The sequence below is a fragment of the Perna viridis genome, chromosome 4 (genome assembly GCF_037379345.1).
Source record: "Perna viridis isolate PV_CMFRI_1.1 ecotype Kerala chromosome 4, ASM3737934v1, whole genome shotgun sequence".
NCBI classification, from domain to species: Eukaryota; Metazoa; Mollusca; class Bivalvia; order Mytilida; family Mytilidae; genus Perna; species Perna viridis.
Window position 1 is genome coordinate 8,920,480 of NC_142448.1, and position 21,390 is coordinate 8,941,869.

Sequence of the window (21,390 nt, forward strand, 5' to 3'; positions counted from 1 at the left end):
AATGGATTTTTTTCCAGAATTTTTTATTTCCAACTTCTTCTCCTCTGAAACTTCTTGAAACAGATTGTAACCAAACCTGAGAACATTTTTCACAATCTTGTATGGGGATTTTTGATCTGACAAAAAACATGATCACTATTTCTAAAAATAGTCCATAGGGGTCAAATTGCAGAATTCAGCATGATGAGTTGGACCTATGCCGAAATATTTCAGAAGGTGCATAGACAAATAAATGAGTTGTGGGTCCTAAAATGGATTTTTTTTACCGAATTTTACATTTCCATCTTCAAAAATCTTCTCCTCTGTGACTACTAGTAAGATGGATTGTAACCAAGCATGACATCTTTCACATTCTGTGTGTGGAGATTTTTTGTCTGTTAAAAACATGCCCACCATTACTAAAAATTGAGGATTTGTGGAACACCAATGAGTTCGGCCAAATTTTCATGGGGTAAAATTGATCAGCCTGGTGAGACTGACCTATGCCAAAATTTTCATAAACATCTATTACTCAATGTTGGAGTTTTTGCCCTTGTTGAAGAGTAAAATAATGACTAGGAGAGATTTATTTTATAAAATGAAAACAGGGTAGATAATAAGATGCTCCTTATCGACTAAATAATTCTTGTGACAGTAGTAGAGTTAGGTCAAGAGTCAAGCTTTAGAAAGTAAAAAAAGACTATTTTTTATTATTGATTCAAACTCTCTAGAGCCTCTAGTTAATCAGTATTTATTTGTTATATTACCTGTCTATTGTCTTAGTAACTGCTTTTATCATTAAGCTTAAGCATCAGAACACACTTTTAATTCTTATTGTGGTAGCTGGATTTATTGTATTGAGTAGACTAATTTTTTAACCACTGTATGTTGGTACATTTGCCGTAGGTATTTTCATTAGTGTAAACTCTGGACCTCCATGTGAAACATACCTGAACATTAGCTTTAGCATGGTAGTTTGTATGATTTGTGTTAAGATATGTACTCATCTCTCTCATGAATACGTTTCCTCTTTATGGAACATTTTTATTTTAATTTCGGTGATGATGGAGCAGCCGTATATTGCCTGTATTTGATTATTTGTAGTTAGTTTTTCATGCTTCTTCTAACTTTATTTATATTGTTTTAGATTGGTCATTATCAAACTGGTTTGCTGCCACTCATTTCCAACCTTACATGAAGTTGTCACCAGCAGGAGTATCTCAGCTATTGATGGACCTAGGATTATCCAGATTTCTTTATGACAACAAATGTGACTATGCAGATCCATCATCTGTGTTTGCTCATTCTTATCAGGGATGGACTTCAGGTATCCCAGGTTATTTAAACAGATGCTTCTGACCATTGAACTACCTTTTTCATGACTTCTTTTGTTATCCAACTTACTGTGCACCCCTTTCTCCTAAATGCTTGTTCAGCTAAGTTGAATACAGGCCAGTTCATAGGAAATGGTAATTTAAAGATCATCATTAACTCATAGGTTTTTTTATTAAAGACTGTCTTAATCTCAACCTGTAGATTGTATAGATAGTTTCCATAATTATCCTGTTTTAATTTAATTTCAGAAGTTACATGCTTTCTAATTTGATAAAAAAAAGTTTGTCCATCATCTCTGAGACCAAATTTTGCAATGTGACTGTGATATCATCATATTTTAATTGATTTATTTATTGAATTGATACTTAAATTAAATTATAAGTATTAACTTTTACTTTTTCAGTCTATTTGAAGTAACCTGCTACTGTAGACTCTACATGTATATTTCAGATTGTCTTTGTCCTGACCTTGTTTTACCTGTGTTAGCTGATGAGCTCACCTGTCACCTAGACTCTACCTGTATTGTATATTTCAGATTGTCTTTATCCTGACCTAGATTTACCTGTGTTACCTGATGAGCTCACCTGTCACCTAGACTCTACCTGTATTGGTATAGAGTGTTGTTGGGATGTGGACTTGATTAGTCGACCTTTCTACAGTTTCTTGATATTGGATACTTGTAACTTCATATTAAAGTTTGGAGTAGAGAAGCTGGAATATGAGGTTGTTTTGGATGGTTATGATTGGGGAGAATGGAAACAGTTTGATTTGTATGGTGTTGTCATCGTCAAGTAAGTCTGCTTGGTACAAGATTTATAACTTGACAGTGACATGCGTAGGCACTTGTAGTTGAGAAGACTATAGATAACTCAGAAATGGACATGAACTTATAAAATATCATTCATTTACTTTTATACAAAAGGGCCTGATTTCTGATTTTTTTATTTTTGATTCTTCAGAATCAGAATACCTTATGTCTGGAAATTCTCTGTGTCTGAACAACACAAAGAATATAGTCCATGTATAATTTCATTTATGTCAATTTATATCAATTAAAATCTCTTTCAAGATCAATAAATATGTTTCATGCAATTATGCAGCTTAGTAATATCTTATCATTGCTACAGATTAAATAAGATCTAGACTTTAAATCAAATGAAGTTTTCAGGGACTTCTTGATGTTCAGTGATAAATTTGTTGTAAGGAAATTAAGTTTCTACAAAATGTGTCAAGAAGCATTAAATGTGTTCAGCAAGTTCTGTTTAGCACACTTTTCAGGCAAAGTCTTCATCCTTTCATCAATATTTTATAATTGATAAACAGGTGATGAAGAGCAGTAATTTTAACCATGTAAAATTGGCGGGGAAATTCAAATGGATGAAAAGCATCTATTTTTAAGGGCCCTGCCTTAGGTGGGTCAACCTATAGTGATCAGTCTGTCCGTCCATCCATAACAAATTTGTGTCTGCTCTATATCTGGAGAACTGTCATGATTTCATACTTTATATTTAACATGTATATTAACCAATACCAGAGGGTGTGTCATAATGTATGTACAACTTCCTGGGTCAAAGGTCAAGGTCAAAAACTGGTTTCAGTTGACAACCCCATGTTCTGTGGTAAAGGTTGTATCTGCTCTGTATCTTGAGAACCGTTATGATTTCAAAGTTCATACTTGACTTGTATATTAACCAACACCAGAGGGTGTGTCATGATATCTAGTTTTTTTTTAATCTTATGTACATCTAAGAAATTGTTTTCTTAAGCAGAATTTTTTTAATGAAATTTCAAATTTAATTTTGGACAGGTTTAAAAAATTGTGAAAAATATCCAATGAAACAAAATTTTTAAATGTGTGAACAGTTAGGTACTGTTTAACAATTGATCTACAGATCATATCCATACCTGTTAATTTTCCCACATGGGGGGGTTGGTCATCCACAAAAATTCTATGAAAAATTCAGAATTTCCCACATTAAAGTGTAGATTTGTGGTAGGTTTTTGTTTGATATTACTATATTTACTGTAAAAATATGAGGTAATATTTTTTTAAATAACATGAAAAAAATAAGATTTTACATAAAAATCTCTCACACAAATGAGTGTGAGTAGGGGAGAATCTCCCACATGAACTGTTCGATAGGTTTACAGGTTTACATATCTCTAAAATCAGATATGCAAATTTATTATTACAGTTTTATATCATCATGTTGTCTTTGAGATTGAGTGTATAGTACTATTTTCACAAGAATCAAAAACCTTTAGTGCTAACAGCACTTTGATTACCTATTCATCTCTACACTTGAGATTTCTAGACAATAATAGATATGCTATTGTTATATGCTGAGAATGGATGGTAATAAATGTAGATTGAGACTTAACCAATATTCGTTACAGATATATGGTTGATGATTTATCTGCTGAGAACCAGTATCTATTTTCACTGACTCTGAGTCTATGTTGGGAAGCTGATGGTTCTAATTGTACAGAACACATTATCTTCAACAATGCACTAGTACCTAAAGTCAACTGTATTTGGAATCAGCCATATAAACTTAAAGGTAGTAATGTTTAATATTTAGATACCATTTAAACATATTCTTTTAGCACTGCTAGGTAGTTATTTGAAATCAATGAAAAAAATTCTTTTTTAATTTTACCATTGAACAAAAAGTCAGAATAAGAATTTTTTATGTCCCTGTCTGTAGGTATTAGGGAAATTAAGTTTAACTGAGGTCTTCACATACCTGTTTATGTATGTTCGGGGAACAATTTTTTTTTTAAATATATTGTTTTATTTACCTTGTTGTACTGTGTGTGTGTGACTTTACACTTCCAGATTACATATATGAGGAGTTGAGACACATTTCTGTGTCAATAATCAATTAAAATTGTATGCATAGTGGGGTCAAATAAAAACCCATTCATTAATTTTCTGGAATAACCCTCAGCATCCCATTATTAGAGGTCAAAGTCGTCATAACTATTCAATATGTTTTTAACCTATGACCTTAGAAACATTTAGGATCTGATTTCAGTCTGCCTGTTAATAACTACCTGAGCAAATACTAATCAGAACTAATCAGACCTCTTTACACAAAACGTAGAAAAAAATGGCTGTTTGGCACACAGGCAAATCTTTCAAAGTCAACTAGAAAAATCTAAAGATAAGGCCTTTCTGCCTTACAAGTTCGCCCTCTTATACTTGCATCATTGTAACTTGATTCCTTGTTTTTTTACCAGGTTGTCAGACAATATTACCAGCTGACATAGTGTTTGTGGCAGATGAATCGGGCAGTGTGACAGAAGAAAATTTCAAAGGAACAATGGAAGCCATAGCTGATACCATTGACACCTTAGTCATTAGAGAGGATTTGATACGTGTTGGTATGACATTATTTGAAGGAACAGGTACTTCAAGAACACTTTTTGACCTTAACAGTAGTTTTGATAAGTCAACCATCAGAAATTGGCTTTCATCCGTGGTGTACAGAAAAGGATTAACTACAGATATTGCTGATGCTTTCCACTATGCTTGTGAGACCGCTTTTGTTAAAGACAAAGGTGGCAGAAATGATGCCATTAATTACCTTGTCCTCCTGACAGATGGGAAGTCAAATAGAGACAAAGCAATAAAGAAAGCAGCATTCTGTACCAGTAAGAATGTCCGTATCATTACAGTGGGAATCGGGCCTGGTATAGATGTAGATCTACTAAACATGACAGCTTACCAACCAGAATACTTCTTAACTACTGAATACAGCCAGCTGAATTCTACTCTGCCTGATATTGTCACTAAATCTGTCAGCTGTAGCAAAGGTATTATAACTCTGTAATACTCAACCAGTGGGTGGTAGATTGGAATCACACAGTCCGTCATTTATTTAGATAGATCATACTTTGTTAGCGACTTTGGTTGCTGTCAAACATGAACTTTCTGTACCTGTAGAGGTATACTTAGCATGACAAGCCGTGTAACTTCATTTCCATATGGTTAAGAATCTTAAAATTTAATCACTATTAATGTTACCAACAATACAGACCCTTTATTACTAAATGCGGTCCTCACTCATGGTTCACTTTGTACCATTCGGCATTCATGGTTCAACCAATCATTGCTCAAATTAAATCATTAGATAAACCAATCATTTATGAAATATGAAGCTGTGATTATGTTATGAGAGAAAAATAATTCATTAAGAAATTTATCATCTGTATACATGTGCATGTATGTAATCTAATAAATTCATTTAGTAATGTAATTGGGATAGAGATTTCTTTTAAATGATGGTTTGTTTATATTTATTGCATATTTTTACATTTCACTACCAATGATTTTTTTAGTATTCTTGGAAGTAATCATGTATGTATAATGCATTCACAGGAAATTCAAAATCCTAGGAAAATTTAATACTTTTCAAATTGTAGGACACATTTCACATTCCATATTTTTGACTGAAAAGTATGTATTTATATTTTTGAAACATAACAAAAGCGGAATTGTGAAGTTGTCTTGACTTGGGTTACTATTATTAAAATTCAAGGTAAGTTTTTAAGGAAAATATCAAATGTCCTTTTCAATCAGATTCTTCATACTTTAAAACTTATATTGGGTTATAAGTACATATCGATATTGCAAGTATTTTTGATGTGCTGAAAACCAACAAAGGTACATCAGAAAAGAACAGATACATCAATATGAACATGTATTTTTAATGTAATTTTTGATTTTTTGCAATTGATCTAGATTTGGGTATAAATGAAATAATCTTTTTATATACAATATTTTTTTCTTTCTTTTAGATTTTTCTTTGACTGAGTTCTTATCAAACAGTGGATTATCTACCTTAGATGACTTTGCCATATCCAGTTTAATGGAACATTTGGGAGTGTCTGAATATTTACAACCAAATCAGTGTAACATAACACAAGCACCTTACAGTTCAGGAGTTAATGGTTGGGTTGATGGTAAGGGATAAATTGTTTGGTTTGCCTCATTTTTGCCTTGTTTAATCATGTCAACAAGTTTTTGGAAGCATAATAAGTATGATTCTTTTTCCCTTTTCATATTTAAGCTTCTTATAGGCATATTTCAAGTCTGTTTTCTTTTTTGCACAGATAGGTATGGACTTGTAGCATTGGTATCAAAAAATAGAATTGTACCTTTATTAGCCCACCTGGCCATAGGCCATCACTTGGCATTTTTCAAAACTCTTCTCCTCTAACACTACTTGACAAATTGGAACCAAACTTAGTATGAATGTTCCTTGGGGTATCCTGCATAGAATGGATGTGGGGATTTGTGATCTCTTGAAAAACATGGCCGCTGTTTCTAGAAATAGAGCATGGTAGTCAGATAGTAGTTTTTCACATTTATCTCCAAAATCGTTAGGTTTAGCCAAACTCTTTTAATTGCTGATATGATCCTTATTATAAGGCCTTCAAAAGTCTTCAGGGATCAAAGTTGTCAGGCGACTCCTTGTAAGAGTTATTGCTCTTGAAAGATGAAAAATGACGGTTTTTTGTTTTTTTTTGTTTTTTTTTTTTTACAGTTTTCAGTCAATATCTTTTAAACTATAATAAATAGAAAGAAACTTTCAAATGCTGAAATAACCCTTATGATAAGTCCTACTAAAGTCTTCTTGAGTCCAATTTTTTTGACAACTCTTTGTTAAATTTGAAGATAAACTTTAACCAGGTGAGCGATTGAGGCTCCTTTGAGCCTCTTGTTTTTATATTTATCAATTATTTGTAAAGTGTTATACATTTTTTTTTTAGAGTGTCCAACAACATTGAAGGATAAAGTTAATCTCTCTCCCTATGCAGTATGCCATATTTTAGATTCCTGTACAGCCATTGATTGTTGTGTGGAGTTGTCATGGTTACATAGAAGTATTCACATTTCTCTTAATGTGGATACATGTAACTATAAACTGATAATTGACATTGAGAAAATACACCAGGAGTTTTCTCTAGTTGATTACCAGTGGGGGAAGACTGAAAGTTTTACACTGTTTGGACTGGTAAAGTTGACGTAAGTTTTTATGTAAAGTTATTATTGTATCAAAGTTGCAAAAAGTCTGATATCTTTTTTCAATATTGTCATTTCTTTCTATGATACATGTCTTGGTCGTTTACAAAAACAAAGTGTTAACTAAGTAAGTTTTTCACAGGTGAATAATATTTTTTTTCCATTTGGTACTTCAAAAATATTTTAAGTTAAAATGATAAAAGTTGTGTACATGTATATTTCACAGGTTTTCAGTGGTTGATATAAATGAGGATGATGAGTTACTTATCAATGTAGATATATCTGTCTGTATGGAGAGGGGAAATCCATGTGAAATAGTGTTAAATGTCTTTAAAAACACCAGGCTTCCTAAACCTTTCTGTAACTGGAAAACTAACTTAGTGCTGGCAGGTAAATAAATACTAGTAGTTTCTGAGAACAGTGTTTTTTTGTACTAATAATAATCTGTAGAACATGAGGATAAGTCTGTTTTCCTGATTTGGAATAAATCTCAATGAAAACCCTGTAAGTTTACTTAAGATTTCAAATATAACTTTCGATTAAATTGCAGTAATCTTCTTAATTTGATACTGAACTACATAATTTGCCCTGGCTTGTTACAAGTGAGTTGTGACCTTATCATACTGAGATTGTGCTTGAATAATCATTTTTGCACTAAAGCATATTACAGTGTTTCTTTGTGCTAGCATGCTCACTAAGGTTCTAAGTGTAAATGATTTTGTTTCAGACTTTTCAGCTCATGACTTCTTGTCAAGTAAAGGTGTTGTATCGTTGGATAAGATACCAGCAACAGTCATATCACAACTTCTTAACAAGTTGGATATAGCACCATTCTTACTGGATGTTCAATGTAACAGACAAGATGCACCATACCTCCCAAGATTAAATGGATGGAATAGTGGTAAAGATATTGGTTACGATTTCATTATTATGTGATTAAATAGTGATCCAGTTGTGCTATTTAATTTTTTACTTTGACATATTTACATAATTTTCATAAAGTTTAAAAATTAACCACAAAGTTCAATGGACAACGGTAATTGTGTTCTGTTCAAACAATAATCTATAAGGTTGTTGCATAAATTTTGTTGGGAAATACTGTGCCATGGAGAATGTCATATTTTAGTACCAACAATCCCCAGGTTCACCACATATTTCAAACTATTCATGCAATATTCTGTGTAATACAAACACACACACACAGTTTTTTTAAAATAGTATTTATTTCAGAGTGTCAACAGAAAGTTAGCTTACCTTCCGTCGCCAACTCCACATCATGTCACCTGTTTACTGACTGTACAAGTGTCACTTGTTGTACTGATGTCAATCTGATAAATAGATCTGTAAGGACCAGTCTAATACTGGATCCCTGTCAGTACTCACTAGAGGTACAGATAGAACGGCTCACTGTCAATATCAGTCTTATGGAGTATGACTTTGGGAAACAGGATCAGGTGTACCTTCTTGGAGTTATACGACTTGAGTAAGTATTGAGTCTCAAGTTCCTTACCTGCTAGTGAAATATTTAGTAACTAGTGGAAAGCAAGTGATAATGATTTCTTTGACCAAACCAGGTTATTTTGTATAACCTGGCTTGGTAAAATGACATCATTTAATGTTGATTGGTCCGCACTCTGCAATTCAAATAATCCCAAACAAAATAGTTTTGATCACAAATCAGTTTTTAATATTTGGACTGTTATCCAATAGAAATTAAATTATAAGGAATGTTTCATATTTTTGAACAGTTTATACTCAATAGCCTATTTTGTTATGATAACTTATTTATGTTAATCTTACAGAATTTTTTTTAATTTATAGTTTTAGAAAGTATTTACTGAAAAAAGATGTAAAAATAAAAGAAATACTTGACTGTTTATTGTAGCTATGAGATTGAGGATCTGAAGTACAAGCAACAGTTTGTTGTTAATTTGAACCTGAGTATTTGTTTTGAGAGTAACAAGCCTTGTATGATAACTGTACCTGTGTTAATTAACACTATACTGCCTAAATCTATCTGTGAATGGAGGAGTAACTTCATTGACCCAGGTAAACTACATTTGATGCCATGTTATTTGTGGTCAGAAGGGGCATGGGAGATATTTATTGTGGATCATTTATTATTTTACAATTTATGCCAAATTTCTGATTCACCATTTACATTTTTAGCACACCTGGCCAAAGAGCCAAGTGAGCTTATGCCATCACTTGGCGTCCGTCGTTGTCGTCGTCGTGGACAAATTTTAAAAAATCTTCTCCTCTGAAACTTCTGGACTAACAGGTTTTAAACTTGGCATGATTGTTCCTTAGGGTGTTATGCACAAAATGATCGTTGGGATTTTTGATTCATGAAAAAAAACATGGCCGCCATTACTAAAAATAGAACATAGAGGTCAGATTGCAGTTTTTTGTAAATAACTCAAAAACCATTGCCTTTAGCAAATTTCTGGCACATGTAATATTGTTCAGCATCATGAGAAGGACCTACACCAAAATTTTCAAAACGATTGGTCAACTGATGTAGGAGTTGTGGCCCCTGAAACAGTTTTTTTTGTGTGCGTTTTTCGCATTTGCAACTGAAAATCTTCTTCTCAAAATCCATTGCACAGAATTCAATGAAAGTTGGCATTTATGTTCCTTAGGGTATCCGACACAAAATGAATGTTGGGATTGTTGATTCATGAAAAAACATGGCCACCGTTACTAAAAATAGATCATAGGGATCAGATGGCAGTTTTTTGCAAATAACTCAAAAACCATTGTCATGAGCAAATTTCTGGCATTGGATAATATTGTTCAGCATCATGAGAAGGACCTACACCAAAATTTTCAAAACGATTGGTCAACTGATGTAGGAGTTACGGCCCCTGAAACAGTTTTTTTCTTTTTTGTATTTTCACATGTGCAACTTTGAAAATCTTCTCAAAATCCATTGCATAGAATTCAATGAACGTTGACCTTTATGTTCCTTAGGGTATCCGACACAAATGGACAGTTGGGATTGTTGATTCATGAAAAAACATGGCCGCCATTACTAAAATTAGAACATAAGGGTCAGATGGCAGTTTTTTGCAAATAACTCAAAAACCGTTGCCGTAACCAAATTTCTGGCATTGGGTAAAATTGTTAAGCACCATGAGAAGGACTATGCCGAAATTATCAAAACCATTCATTGACTAATGTAGGAGTTGCAACCCCTGAAACAGTTTTTTTTTGTTGTTTTTTTTTTTGTTTTTTCATATGTAAAACTTCGAAAATCTTCTTCTCTAAAACCATTTAAGATCATTGAATGAAAATAAGTATAATAGTTTATTGTGCTCAAAATGAGTGTTGTGATTTTTAATCTGTGAATAGATATGTCTGCCTATACTAAGAATGGAAGAGTCGTCAAGGGAACCATAGGGTATAGCGGTAATCAAAAGAATGTAATCCAGGGACAAAGACCAGACATGGAAAACAGACATACACAACAATGAACATAAAGTAACTAAAATCATACATACAAAGTAACAAAAGTAAATGAGCCACTCGGACTCCACTAAAAACTGGGAGCATGGACTAGGTGCACCGGGAAGGTAAGTGTCCTCTGCTTTTCTAGAAACAGCATCTGAGTTGCTCATAAAAGTCAAGTCCGGGGTAGACAAACGAGGAAAGGAAAACTATGACCCGTTGAATAAATCAGTTTTCATGGTGAAACATGATGGATATACCATAACGATCCACGAGTTCATGATGACAACCATAAAACTTCTGTACTGATGACTGCAATCTTGTAGCAACATAACCCTGTTCCAGAAGCCTATTTGTTAGAGTTCTAGTGCGATACAAAAAGTCTGTGTAGTTTTGGCAAGCTCTGGCATAATGTATGAGTTGTGATATGAACACTCCATACACAGGAGCCGAAGGGATGTTACCACAGATGAAAGGAAAGTTGACAATTCTGAATGAAAAATCATCAGGTTTGTCGTAAAGTATGGTCAATAGTTTTCCTTTACCATCGATTTCTAAGTGTAGGTGAAGATATGAGGCTGACTTCACAGTGTCTGTAGTATCCTTTATCTCAAGTTCTTTTGGGTAGATGCAATGTATCAAATCCCCAAAATTAGGATTGTTTAAAGATAATACGTCATCTATATAGCGGAAACTGTGATTGAAGGATCAAGCAAAATGATATTCTTTCTTTCTAATCAGATCAGCTATAAAGTCAGCCTCATAAGAGTGAAGGAATAGGTCAGCAAGTAAAGGAGCACAATTTGTTCCCATTGGAATGCCGACTGTTTGTTGAAAAACACGACCACCACACTGGACAAATATATTGTCGATTTAAAATTCTAGCATTTTGTAAACATCTTCCTCTGTATATATAACTTAGGGGTCATAAGACAAGTTTTTGAAAAAAAATTCAAAAATTGTTGCCTTTAGCAAAATTCTGGTTCAGGTTATCAAAATGCTATGAAAAGCATTTCCCGCATTTGACAATTTAGTTGATTTAAACTTAGCCTGTCTCATTCCTCAAGTTTTTCAATTAAGCAAATGGTTGACCAGGTAAGCGATTCAGGCTCTCTTGAGCCTCTAGTTTATCATGTTTTATACTTTTGTAAAAGATTATTTGGGGCAGCAAGTTTCATAATGCATTTTCCTATTATATTGTTTAGTTATGTGATTGAGTATTTTAGCTGAGAATTTGTGAAAGGAGTTCAATGTACAGTGAAACCAGCCTTAACCCAACCCTTTACAGACAGAAAGTTTTGTTCAGGTAAAAACAGAAGATGTCTGTTACATTATTGGCTCTGTTTAGACAGGTTTCACTGTAACTTACATAAGAGCATCTCATTACCTTTGTTATTCAGTAACATGAGTAATACACATGTGATGTGATATAAAATGGATTATGACCTTACTCTTTCCAGAATTTTCCTTTAACAATTTTATCAAGAAAGAGTTTGGACTGAACTCAGGAGGAAGTTTGAGTGATTATCAAAGGAAACAACTGTTTGATGGCTTAGGTCTATCTGACTTCATGTTAGATGCTCCATGTGTCTTTGGTGTGGCACCTTACCAGAGCTCAGGATGGACTAATGGTAGGTATATGTCTATCTGACTTGATGTAAGATGCTCCATGTGTCTGGTGTGACACCCAGTAGTTGCTCTGGCTGGATTAATGGTAGGTGTATGTCTATCTGACTTGAAAGTTTGATGCTCTATGTGTCTTTGCTGTGACACCTTATCAGAGCTTAGGATGGACAAATGGTAGGTATATGTCTATCTGACTTGGTGGTAAATGTTCTATGTGTCTTCTTTATGACACCTAATAATATCTCTTGCTGGATTAATGGTAGGTATATGTCTATCTGACTTAGTGTTGGATTCTCCTTCTGTTGCAGGTGTGACACATTATCAAATGGAAAGTAGGTATTAGTTTAACCAACTCCATGTTCTTTGTGGCCCTTGTGGAATACTTTATCGAAGCTTGATTTGACGGAATGTAGATCAACTATTTGATAAAGTACAAGATCTGCTTCGTACAGGTGTTGAAACTAATCATGTTTTTTTTTTTTTTATTGCATTGTATGAATGCAATTATCACTAATATTGAAGTTAGTTATTGAAACGAAAAAGCAGAAATTGGAAGTGCTCATCTTATGTTATCTCCAATTTCGATTAAAAGTTAAGGACTTTATGTTGCTGTGGAAATTATAGATAGATTAGTTATCTTACCATTAACATGACTGAATATAAGTGTTGTTTCATTAGAATAGAATAGTTAACATGTTAATTTTTTTTCAGATTGTTCAGCACTTGACACAAACCTCCTCCCATCCTTACCAGGGATAACTGTCTGTCATCTTAAGGACACATGTACTTCCTTGTCATGTTGTATCAATGTAGACAATATAGGTCAGTCATTCCAAACATCAGTGGACATTGATCCTTGTAGATTTCAGTTATCTATTACTATAGAGAAGTTCACATTACAAAAAGACTTGATTGATTACCAGTGGGGAACTCCTGTTGATATGTGGCTCTTTGGTCTACTCAGAATAGAGTGAGTATACTGTATATACATTGTAGAAACTGGATACTTGACAGGCTATAACATTAGAACATGACATGTTAAAAGAAACACTATAGTTGTAGCTTAAGTCAACTTCAAGAGTCAACGTTGAAGGCTAAGTGGAAGAAACAATACTAAATTCCCTGGATTATTGGACATCCCAAGTTTGATCTTTGCTTTTTTATTTGATATTTGATTAATTGTGATCTTTATCACTTGTTTGTAAAATATGTTTTATGCAATTCAAGTACTTCAGTTACATGTTTTTCCTACAATGTCTAGTCTGTATATTTATATACCTTATTTTTTACAGAACAACTGTTAATGATTTACAGTCTCAGGGAAGTTATCTGGTGGATGTGACATTGAAAGCTTGCTTAGAAGCTGATGTTTCAATACCTTGTTACCACACAGTTGAAGTCCTTCATCAGTACAGACTACCTAAATCAGTTTGTCATTGGAATATAGAGTTCCCTGTACAAGGTGAGTTTTGTTTCATATTGAAATAGTATTTAATTCTCTTTCTACAAAGTTAAATTTTGAATATAATTGTGACTGCCTTTATCACAATAGGCTGGAATCTTTTGCCTCAGGCTGGATTCTGCCGCCTGTGTTCAGTATGTCGTAAATAATTAAATCAGTCTCTAGGCTGGAGTCTACCGCCTACAATCAATTTCAAATTCATATCATTGGCCGGTTTCTACCGCCAATTGCGCTGCAAGGCTGGATTCTGCCACCTAAAAGTTCGACACCATGTTAGGGTTTTAAGTAGGATCTTTTCTTTCATACTTTCCACTGTAGCTTGTCAAGATCATCCACAAGCCTATAGTAAATATGTTTTATTGTTCAATAGTTAGTTGTAATTCAATGATAATAGTAGGACTAAACATGTAATTGTCATAGTCCATGGTGTAGTATGAGTAGCCCCAAGAAGTTTGATACAGCAAGGTATTTAGCAACCTATGTAATGTACAGTAATTGTTTGGTATATACAGTGGAACTCCCCGAAACCGGCCCCTCTGAAAACCGGAATCCTCCGAAAACCGATCATTTAGTTTTGGTCCGGAATTTTCCCCTATGTAATTAAGTAAAAATTTCCTCCCTAAACCGGCCCCTCTGAATTCTGAACATCGGCTGCAAAATTCGGTCCCAAAACCCATTTCTTTGTAAAAAATTAACCTCCGAAAACCGGTGAAAAGTTTGCCGACAAGTAAAATCAATGAGCCGTGTAACATGTTGTAAACATGTCAATCACGGTAAGATCAATAAATCAGTACTTCAAAAGGCTAACACCGATCTTGATTGGCATTAACAAGGAGTGACACTCTTTTATTCATTAATTATCACAGATAATGAGGGCAATAACCATGATCCTATATGTAATTAACTTTTTAACAAATGTTAAATTTAAAAATTGTTTTGATAACCACATTTTCAAACGATTCTGTTAAAACAGAAAATGAAAACTTCAAAATAACAGCGTTCAGTAAACGTTTAATGAAATTTGCAACTGTAAAAGACGATAATTTTCTCAGTGTTGCGCAAGAACTCAACTCTAAAAGTGAAACCGCAATTCTTCAAAGGTGTTTGAAAAAGAAACAGGTATCAGTTGTAGACTTTTTTAAAGTGTAATTTGTTAGACTGATGATTAAATGTACAATTAACTGTAAAACTTGTTTTCAATTTTATTAGTGCTTTATTTATGAGAATCTTTATCTATGTTATTAAATGTCACTGAATAAATATGATTGTACATGTATAGGTTTTTTTTTTATGGAGTGCAATTGAAAAGTGAACGTATATATGAAGTAAATGTACAAGGGACATAGTATTCTTTATCTATATCTTGAACTCAGACTGACCCTGTTGTCTGCAACAATAAGAAAGAGAAGGGTAAAATACTGTCTATATGGATTCATTGTCATGATACCTTGGTATTTAGTCGGGATTTTGGTTTAGAGACATTTTTATTTCACTTTTGATTTGTTTCTTTAGTTTCTCAGTCACATCTTCATCTTTTAGTATTTTTAGTCAACAAAGGCATCGGTGACTAGTTTACCTTAAAAACTTTACACAGATCAAAGACAATGTCAATAAACTACGCCACGCATCACTAAACTGTCAACAATACAAAAATACTGAACAGTATGATTACTCTTTAATTAAAAACAACAATACAACTTTTACCTTTATTCTTGATTTGAACACAAACATACACAAATACCTATCAAAGAATGTGTGTAGAAACATACAAACAGTGCAATCAGATAATCATCAATAGGATCGGATCGATCACAAGATCAATAACATTGTACTTCCGGTATCCATATACGGAACGGATACGAAAATTTCCGGAACCTCCGAAAACCGGCACCTCTGAAAACCGGCCGATTTCTTTGGTCCCATGGGCAGCCGGTTTTCAGAGGCTCCACTGTATTATGAATCAGTTTATTGTCTACAATGTATGTTTTAAGTTGGAGTGTTGATTATACTATGTTAGAATTTTTAGGTATTAATAAATGTCTTACTGTATGTGTCTTAAATATTACTATGAAAGAAATGCTCAACATGTTTAAGAGAACTGGGGAAGTTTCCATGAAACAACAATAGAAATACACATTAGAACAAGAAGTCCAGTTGAGGTCTATTGTACATGTACTAGATGCTAAGTAAGCCCTGATGCTTTGGGTCAGGTCAATTTCTGGCTCTTTTCACGTAAAGTAAAAAGATGGGATATTTATACCTCACTCTTGATATGACTAGGTATAAAGTTAAATTTTGAGGTACTTCATACTACAGTAACAAAGTTCAGTGTAGATACAAGGTGAATTTATGTCAGATTTTAAAAAGTTGAAGCTTGATGAGAACATTTGTCTAGTTCTATATCTATTCACTGATTATATTGGAAAGGTTTTTCGTTTTATTAAAAGGTTTTAGTTCAGATTCCTGGATATCAGAAAATGCCATTGCACAGAGTATGGATCCACTGCCACAATGGGCAGTGCTACAGCTGATGCAGATTCTTGGAATCTCAAGATTTGTTTCAGATGGTCAATGTCTCCAGCAACAGACAATAGTCAAACAAGGTTTGTGCTTTTATGCTCAATAAACTAAAATTAAGGGGCATATCAAATTACCCCTGTCCCTCTATCTGGTTAGGGGTACATGGTTTGTCTGGCCATCTTCTTTCACAATTGTTGAACTAGAGCTTTGAAATTTTGCAAGATTTTTATGCACATAATGGAGATGTTCAGATGAAACATATTTTTATTTTCATACGATATTGCCAACATTGTCGGTAGTAGAACTTAGCAAATTCATAGGGATAATAGTAGTTACTCTGCTTGTATGTGTAAATTCTTCCAAGGATTTTGAAGTAAAGAGTTGAAATTTTGCAGGATGGGTATGCACATAATAGAGATATGAAAAGCCAAAGATTTTATTTTTATAAAAAAAAAATTCCCAAAATTAAAGAAAGCTTGGCTTATCAATTTCCATGTAAATTTCATAAGGTACGTGACAGGTTTGTGTATATGCATGTCTTCATTCAAGTTTCTGAGGTTGTACAAGATATTATTGATGCTGCAGTGCAGAAGGCATGGGATTTCTTTTTCTAGTATTGTGCTATAAAAAAAACATACGAAATAGTGCAATCATAGATGGCAAGCCAAGAAATGATCTGTGTGGTCTTTTTTGTAGGTTGTGACATTTTTGTACCATCAAACCTCCCTGACTGGATATCCTGTTCAGTGCCAGCCAGCTGTAATGGTTTAGAATGCTGTATAGATCTACCCAAACTGAATAAGTCTGTCGCCATCAGATTTGATGTAGATAAATGTAGGAACTCCATCAATCTACAGATAGGGAAACAAAAAACTAAACTCAAACTTACAGATTACAAGATAGGTTGGTGTAGTTAGTGTCAAGGAAATACATTTTGGTTATAGACAGAAAAAAGAAAATGGAGCATTCTCTTTGACAAACATTCAAGTTTGACCTGTTCTATTATTGTATCTCAGAAATCTTCTGTCCATTCATTGTATATAAGCATACTGTATAAGGTGATGTCAAGTTTATTCACTAGTAACTAAAAAAACAAATGGGCAGGTGGGAGGATTTTATTTTTCAGTAACTGTCAAGTATGAATAAATTCATAGCACAGTAATCTAGCAATATGATTATTAAACTACAATAATAAAACCATCTTGAGATCTCCTGACAAATTTAGATAACATACACCATATTTTGTCTGGATTTGAAATAAGTCAATGCTTTAAAGTAGGGCAGGACACAAACAAAATCTGAAAATTTAATCTACAGTAAACATTTTTTTTTTAATTTTAAGCAGAGCCTTTCAAGATAAGGCAGGCAGGAATTAGAATCTGCAAATTAACTTGATATGGATTAACTACTTCATTTTTTGTGGTTATTCATGTAACAATCATTTTTCAATATTTTTTTTCTAGGAAGTGATATGGAATTCTCACTCAATGGAGTTGTTATAATGGGGTGAGTTACTGTGATAAAAGTTTCATGATAAATTTATGTTCAACCACTTTAAATGATATTTAGAAAAAGTTCCTAAAAATAATTGTGACTAATAAGGATCTATGTTACAAATCAATAAAATGGGAAAGAAACCTATCTATTTTTAAATCAAGTTATAATTACATGTATGAAGGCAAAAATATTCTATCATACAACCTACAAATTAAATAGAGATCTAATAATTGTGTTGTATATAAAGATATTTTTATAATTCAGTGAATATTTACCTCACCATGCAAAACTCCTCTGAAACCACAGGTTGGAATTCAATTAAACTTTTAGCACATACTTTATAACATGGTGGCATTTGCACCTATTTTGTTTTTCCATCTGAATGACCTTGTGGGTTTCCTATATGGTTACTGTGAAAGGGAGGAGTATCACTTAGTAAATTTATGGTATTGTATGTTGTATATGGTTTGAAAATAATTCATTTGATGAGTGCACCTCCTTAATATACCATTATGGTTATTTATTCATTTTATATATATATAGTCGAACTTCACTTGCTCGAACTCGGATGGCTCGAACACCCGGGATTTCTTGAACACAATTTAAAGTATGAAACTTTTCTTCTATATTATCAACATAAATAACCTTGGATTTCTCGAGTTTTGGTTTCTTGTACACTTGAACTGACTAGTCAGTCTGTTCGGTGATAAATCTTAGAGAATACCCCTCACTAACTCGAACTCGTCAGCCATTTTGGCAGCTTGGGTAATAAAAGGTGTGCAAAACTGAAACCCTATCATTATTCAAATAACATTTCAGTTAATTACAGGTAATATTTAAGTCATCACTAATTGGATAGTTTTGATCTGAACATAAAACTAATTGAAGTTCGAGAATGTTCCGAAGTCGGTATAATGAAACCATGAAAAAAATATCGGATGAAAACAAATTATTGACCAATGAACCCACACTCTGGACATTTTTAAAAGAAAACACAGCATTTTTAATGTCCACAAATCGACATAATCTTCCGAAAGCGAATGAAAAAGACCCATGAATTAACACAACTTCGAAGGAAGTAAGCAATTTCTAACGATGAAGTCTAACTCGGACCGGCAACGAAAGAAATCCGGAAATATACGAACTTCAATTTCTTGAACTCCCGATAACTTGAACACATTTCAATGGTCCCTTGGAGTTCGAGGGACCGAGGTTTGACTGTATATGTGTGTGTGTGTGTGTGTGTGTGTGTGTATATATATATATATATATATATTCATGTATTTAGGTACAACTTACAGATAGTAGAAGGATATTTCAGTGTGAACCTGACTGTATCACTGTGTTATTCTGATCCGTGTGAGGCCCCAGTAAAAATCTGGTCAGACCAAAGAGTTAATATCAGTAGCTGTATCCTCACTGATGGTTTTCTGGATCCTAGTAAGTTCATAGAGTACTACTGTCCATAGTTGATGTCAGTAGCTGTATCTTCACTTATGTTTTTGTGGATCCTAGTAAGTTTATAGAGTACTACTGTCCATAGTTAAGGTCAGTAGCTGTGTCCTCACTAATGGTTTTCTGGATCTTAGTAAGTTCATAGAGCACTACTGTCCATAGTTAATGTCAGTAGCTGTATCCTCACCAATGGTCTGGAAACTGTCAAAAATGCTAGTCATTAACTGACAAATTTTGCAAATGACCGACAACTATTTTCCAATATCAGACATAAAAAATTGTCAACCTTTATAAATTACAGCCTGTGTGGTTTTATTTGTGTATTTACATCCTATCTACCAGTCTTCTAATTGTTTACTGGAAATTAATTGACAGGTATGTGTCAATTTTAGCCGATGTGCACCACCTGTGACTGTGATTTACCTGTACCTGATTAGTTGATTGCATAATTAAATTAACGGTTCACATGCAGCCCCATTGCGTATACCAATTAACTGAAGTAACTTGGAGAATTTTCATACATTTATTGGTTGATTAATTAAGAAAAAAGATTGACAAGTCCACCATTTCCCACTGATCTTTCAGAGGTAATGAAAGCACATGGAACTGAAACTATGAATTGGTCGTAGTTTGTAATTATCCATTTATCAAATGAATCGTTTTAGCACAGAAGTCAACAGACCATTTACATCAATACACAAAATATGTTTGTGATTTTCTTTTATAAATAATCAACATTTTTTTCATCACTCGGAAGTTTTTGGCAGTTTGTCTATGTGATGAAGAAGTTCGGGAGATACGATGTTTTGTTTACATATTAGAAAGTACATGTGTGGTCCAAACTGAATTCATTCACTTGTTCTGATATTTTGTAAAAGACAGAGTATGTGATGAAATAAAACAATTTCAAATATTTATCTTAAAATAACTACCGGTACATTAGAAAGTTTTTTTTAAAGTTTATTTTCAATCTGAACATGTAAAAGACTGACACAAACGTCAAGTTTGTCAAAATTTCTAGACCCTTGATCCTCTCTGATGGTTTTCTGGGTCCTAGTAAGTTCATAGGGTACTACTGTAGTTCATGATTGAGTTCTTGCAGTTTTTTTTAAGAAATTGTCAATGACTTTTAAGAAATGTCTATTTCACAGGAATTTTAAGTATTTTTTTTTGTGCTCTATGAAATATAGTTTTATTGAATCTATATGTACATAGCAGTCACTTAATTTTTCCTCCACTATATATGGGTGGATAATGTTTAATAAATTTTCATATAGGTCCCTATTTACTTCCTCTTTTGCAGATTGTCTGCCTAAATTCTAATTAAAAATTTATGTTGAGTTTTTTTTTTTTTTTTTTGGTTTTGTTTTTCACACAACAGCAAAATATACATGAAAAACTATTACAGGACTGTGTATCATTTGTTTAACAGTCTTCCTTATGTTGTTTGCATTTCATAGTGATAGATCCCTTGATGCTTTATTTCCAGAATTTGCAGTAAACAGCTGGTTATTGGACAAAGGATTGACAGTGAATGACAACATACCAGACCCTGTGGCTGATGATTTGATTACAGAGCTAGGGTTGAGTGATTATATGGACTATACAGACAAATGCAATGTGTCCTTATCCCCTTATAATGGATTCAGTACTGGCAACAATGGTAAGGAATGATTTATGTATAGCACTGTAACATTGCTATTCATGACTTCTGATTTGTTGAAATTTATGGCAAATCTTTCAAAAAGGGAAAATAAGAATGCTAAGAATTAGCATTTATGAGTTAAGGGAGTCAAGTTTTTTGTTTGTTTGAAAAAAAAATGTTTGTTGAATTATGACTTCAACTATGAATACTGTTCTTGATTTTCATGTAGATATTGGAAATCTAAAAATTAATCAGTCTAAAGATTAAATACAAGTTTTATTGTTCCTATTTTTGTATTTTTTAAAACATTCTGCAATGAGTTCAATTTTGAATTTAAATTTAGATTTAGATGTGATTACATTCTTAAGGGTCTTGTTATGATATTGGCTG

The 21,390-nt window shown here is 33.2% G+C and overlaps 1 protein-coding gene across 2 annotated transcripts in view; it reads left to right on the forward strand.

The window, feature by feature from the left end:
- Positions 1 to 21,390, forward strand: part of LOC148618746 (uncharacterized) — a 230,942-nt gene that overhangs the window by 116,768 nt on the left and 92,784 nt on the right. For both annotated transcript variants that reach the window (XM_088577926.1, XM_088577925.1), the window contains exons 89-106: positions 1,127 to 1,306; positions 1,850 to 2,105; positions 3,712 to 3,875; positions 4,558 to 5,133; positions 6,118 to 6,282; positions 7,093 to 7,348; positions 7,572 to 7,735; positions 8,073 to 8,246; positions 8,576 to 8,828; positions 9,231 to 9,394; positions 12,256 to 12,426; positions 13,133 to 13,391; positions 13,714 to 13,883; positions 16,331 to 16,486; positions 17,100 to 17,306; positions 17,867 to 17,909; positions 19,189 to 19,340; positions 20,845 to 21,018. In XM_088577926.1, the coding sequence (XP_088434052.1) occupies positions 1,127 to 1,306; positions 1,850 to 2,105; positions 3,712 to 3,875; positions 4,558 to 5,133; positions 6,118 to 6,282; positions 7,093 to 7,348; positions 7,572 to 7,735; positions 8,073 to 8,246; positions 8,576 to 8,828; positions 9,231 to 9,394; positions 12,256 to 12,426; positions 13,133 to 13,391; positions 13,714 to 13,883; positions 16,331 to 16,486; positions 17,100 to 17,306; positions 17,867 to 17,909; positions 19,189 to 19,340; positions 20,845 to 21,018 (3,684 nt within the window). The remainder of the gene's footprint in view (positions 1 to 1,126; positions 1,307 to 1,849; positions 2,106 to 3,711; positions 3,876 to 4,557; positions 5,134 to 6,117; positions 6,283 to 7,092; positions 7,349 to 7,571; positions 7,736 to 8,072; positions 8,247 to 8,575; positions 8,829 to 9,230; positions 9,395 to 12,255; positions 12,427 to 13,132; positions 13,392 to 13,713; positions 13,884 to 16,330; positions 16,487 to 17,099; positions 17,307 to 17,866; positions 17,910 to 19,188; positions 19,341 to 20,844; positions 21,019 to 21,390) is intronic.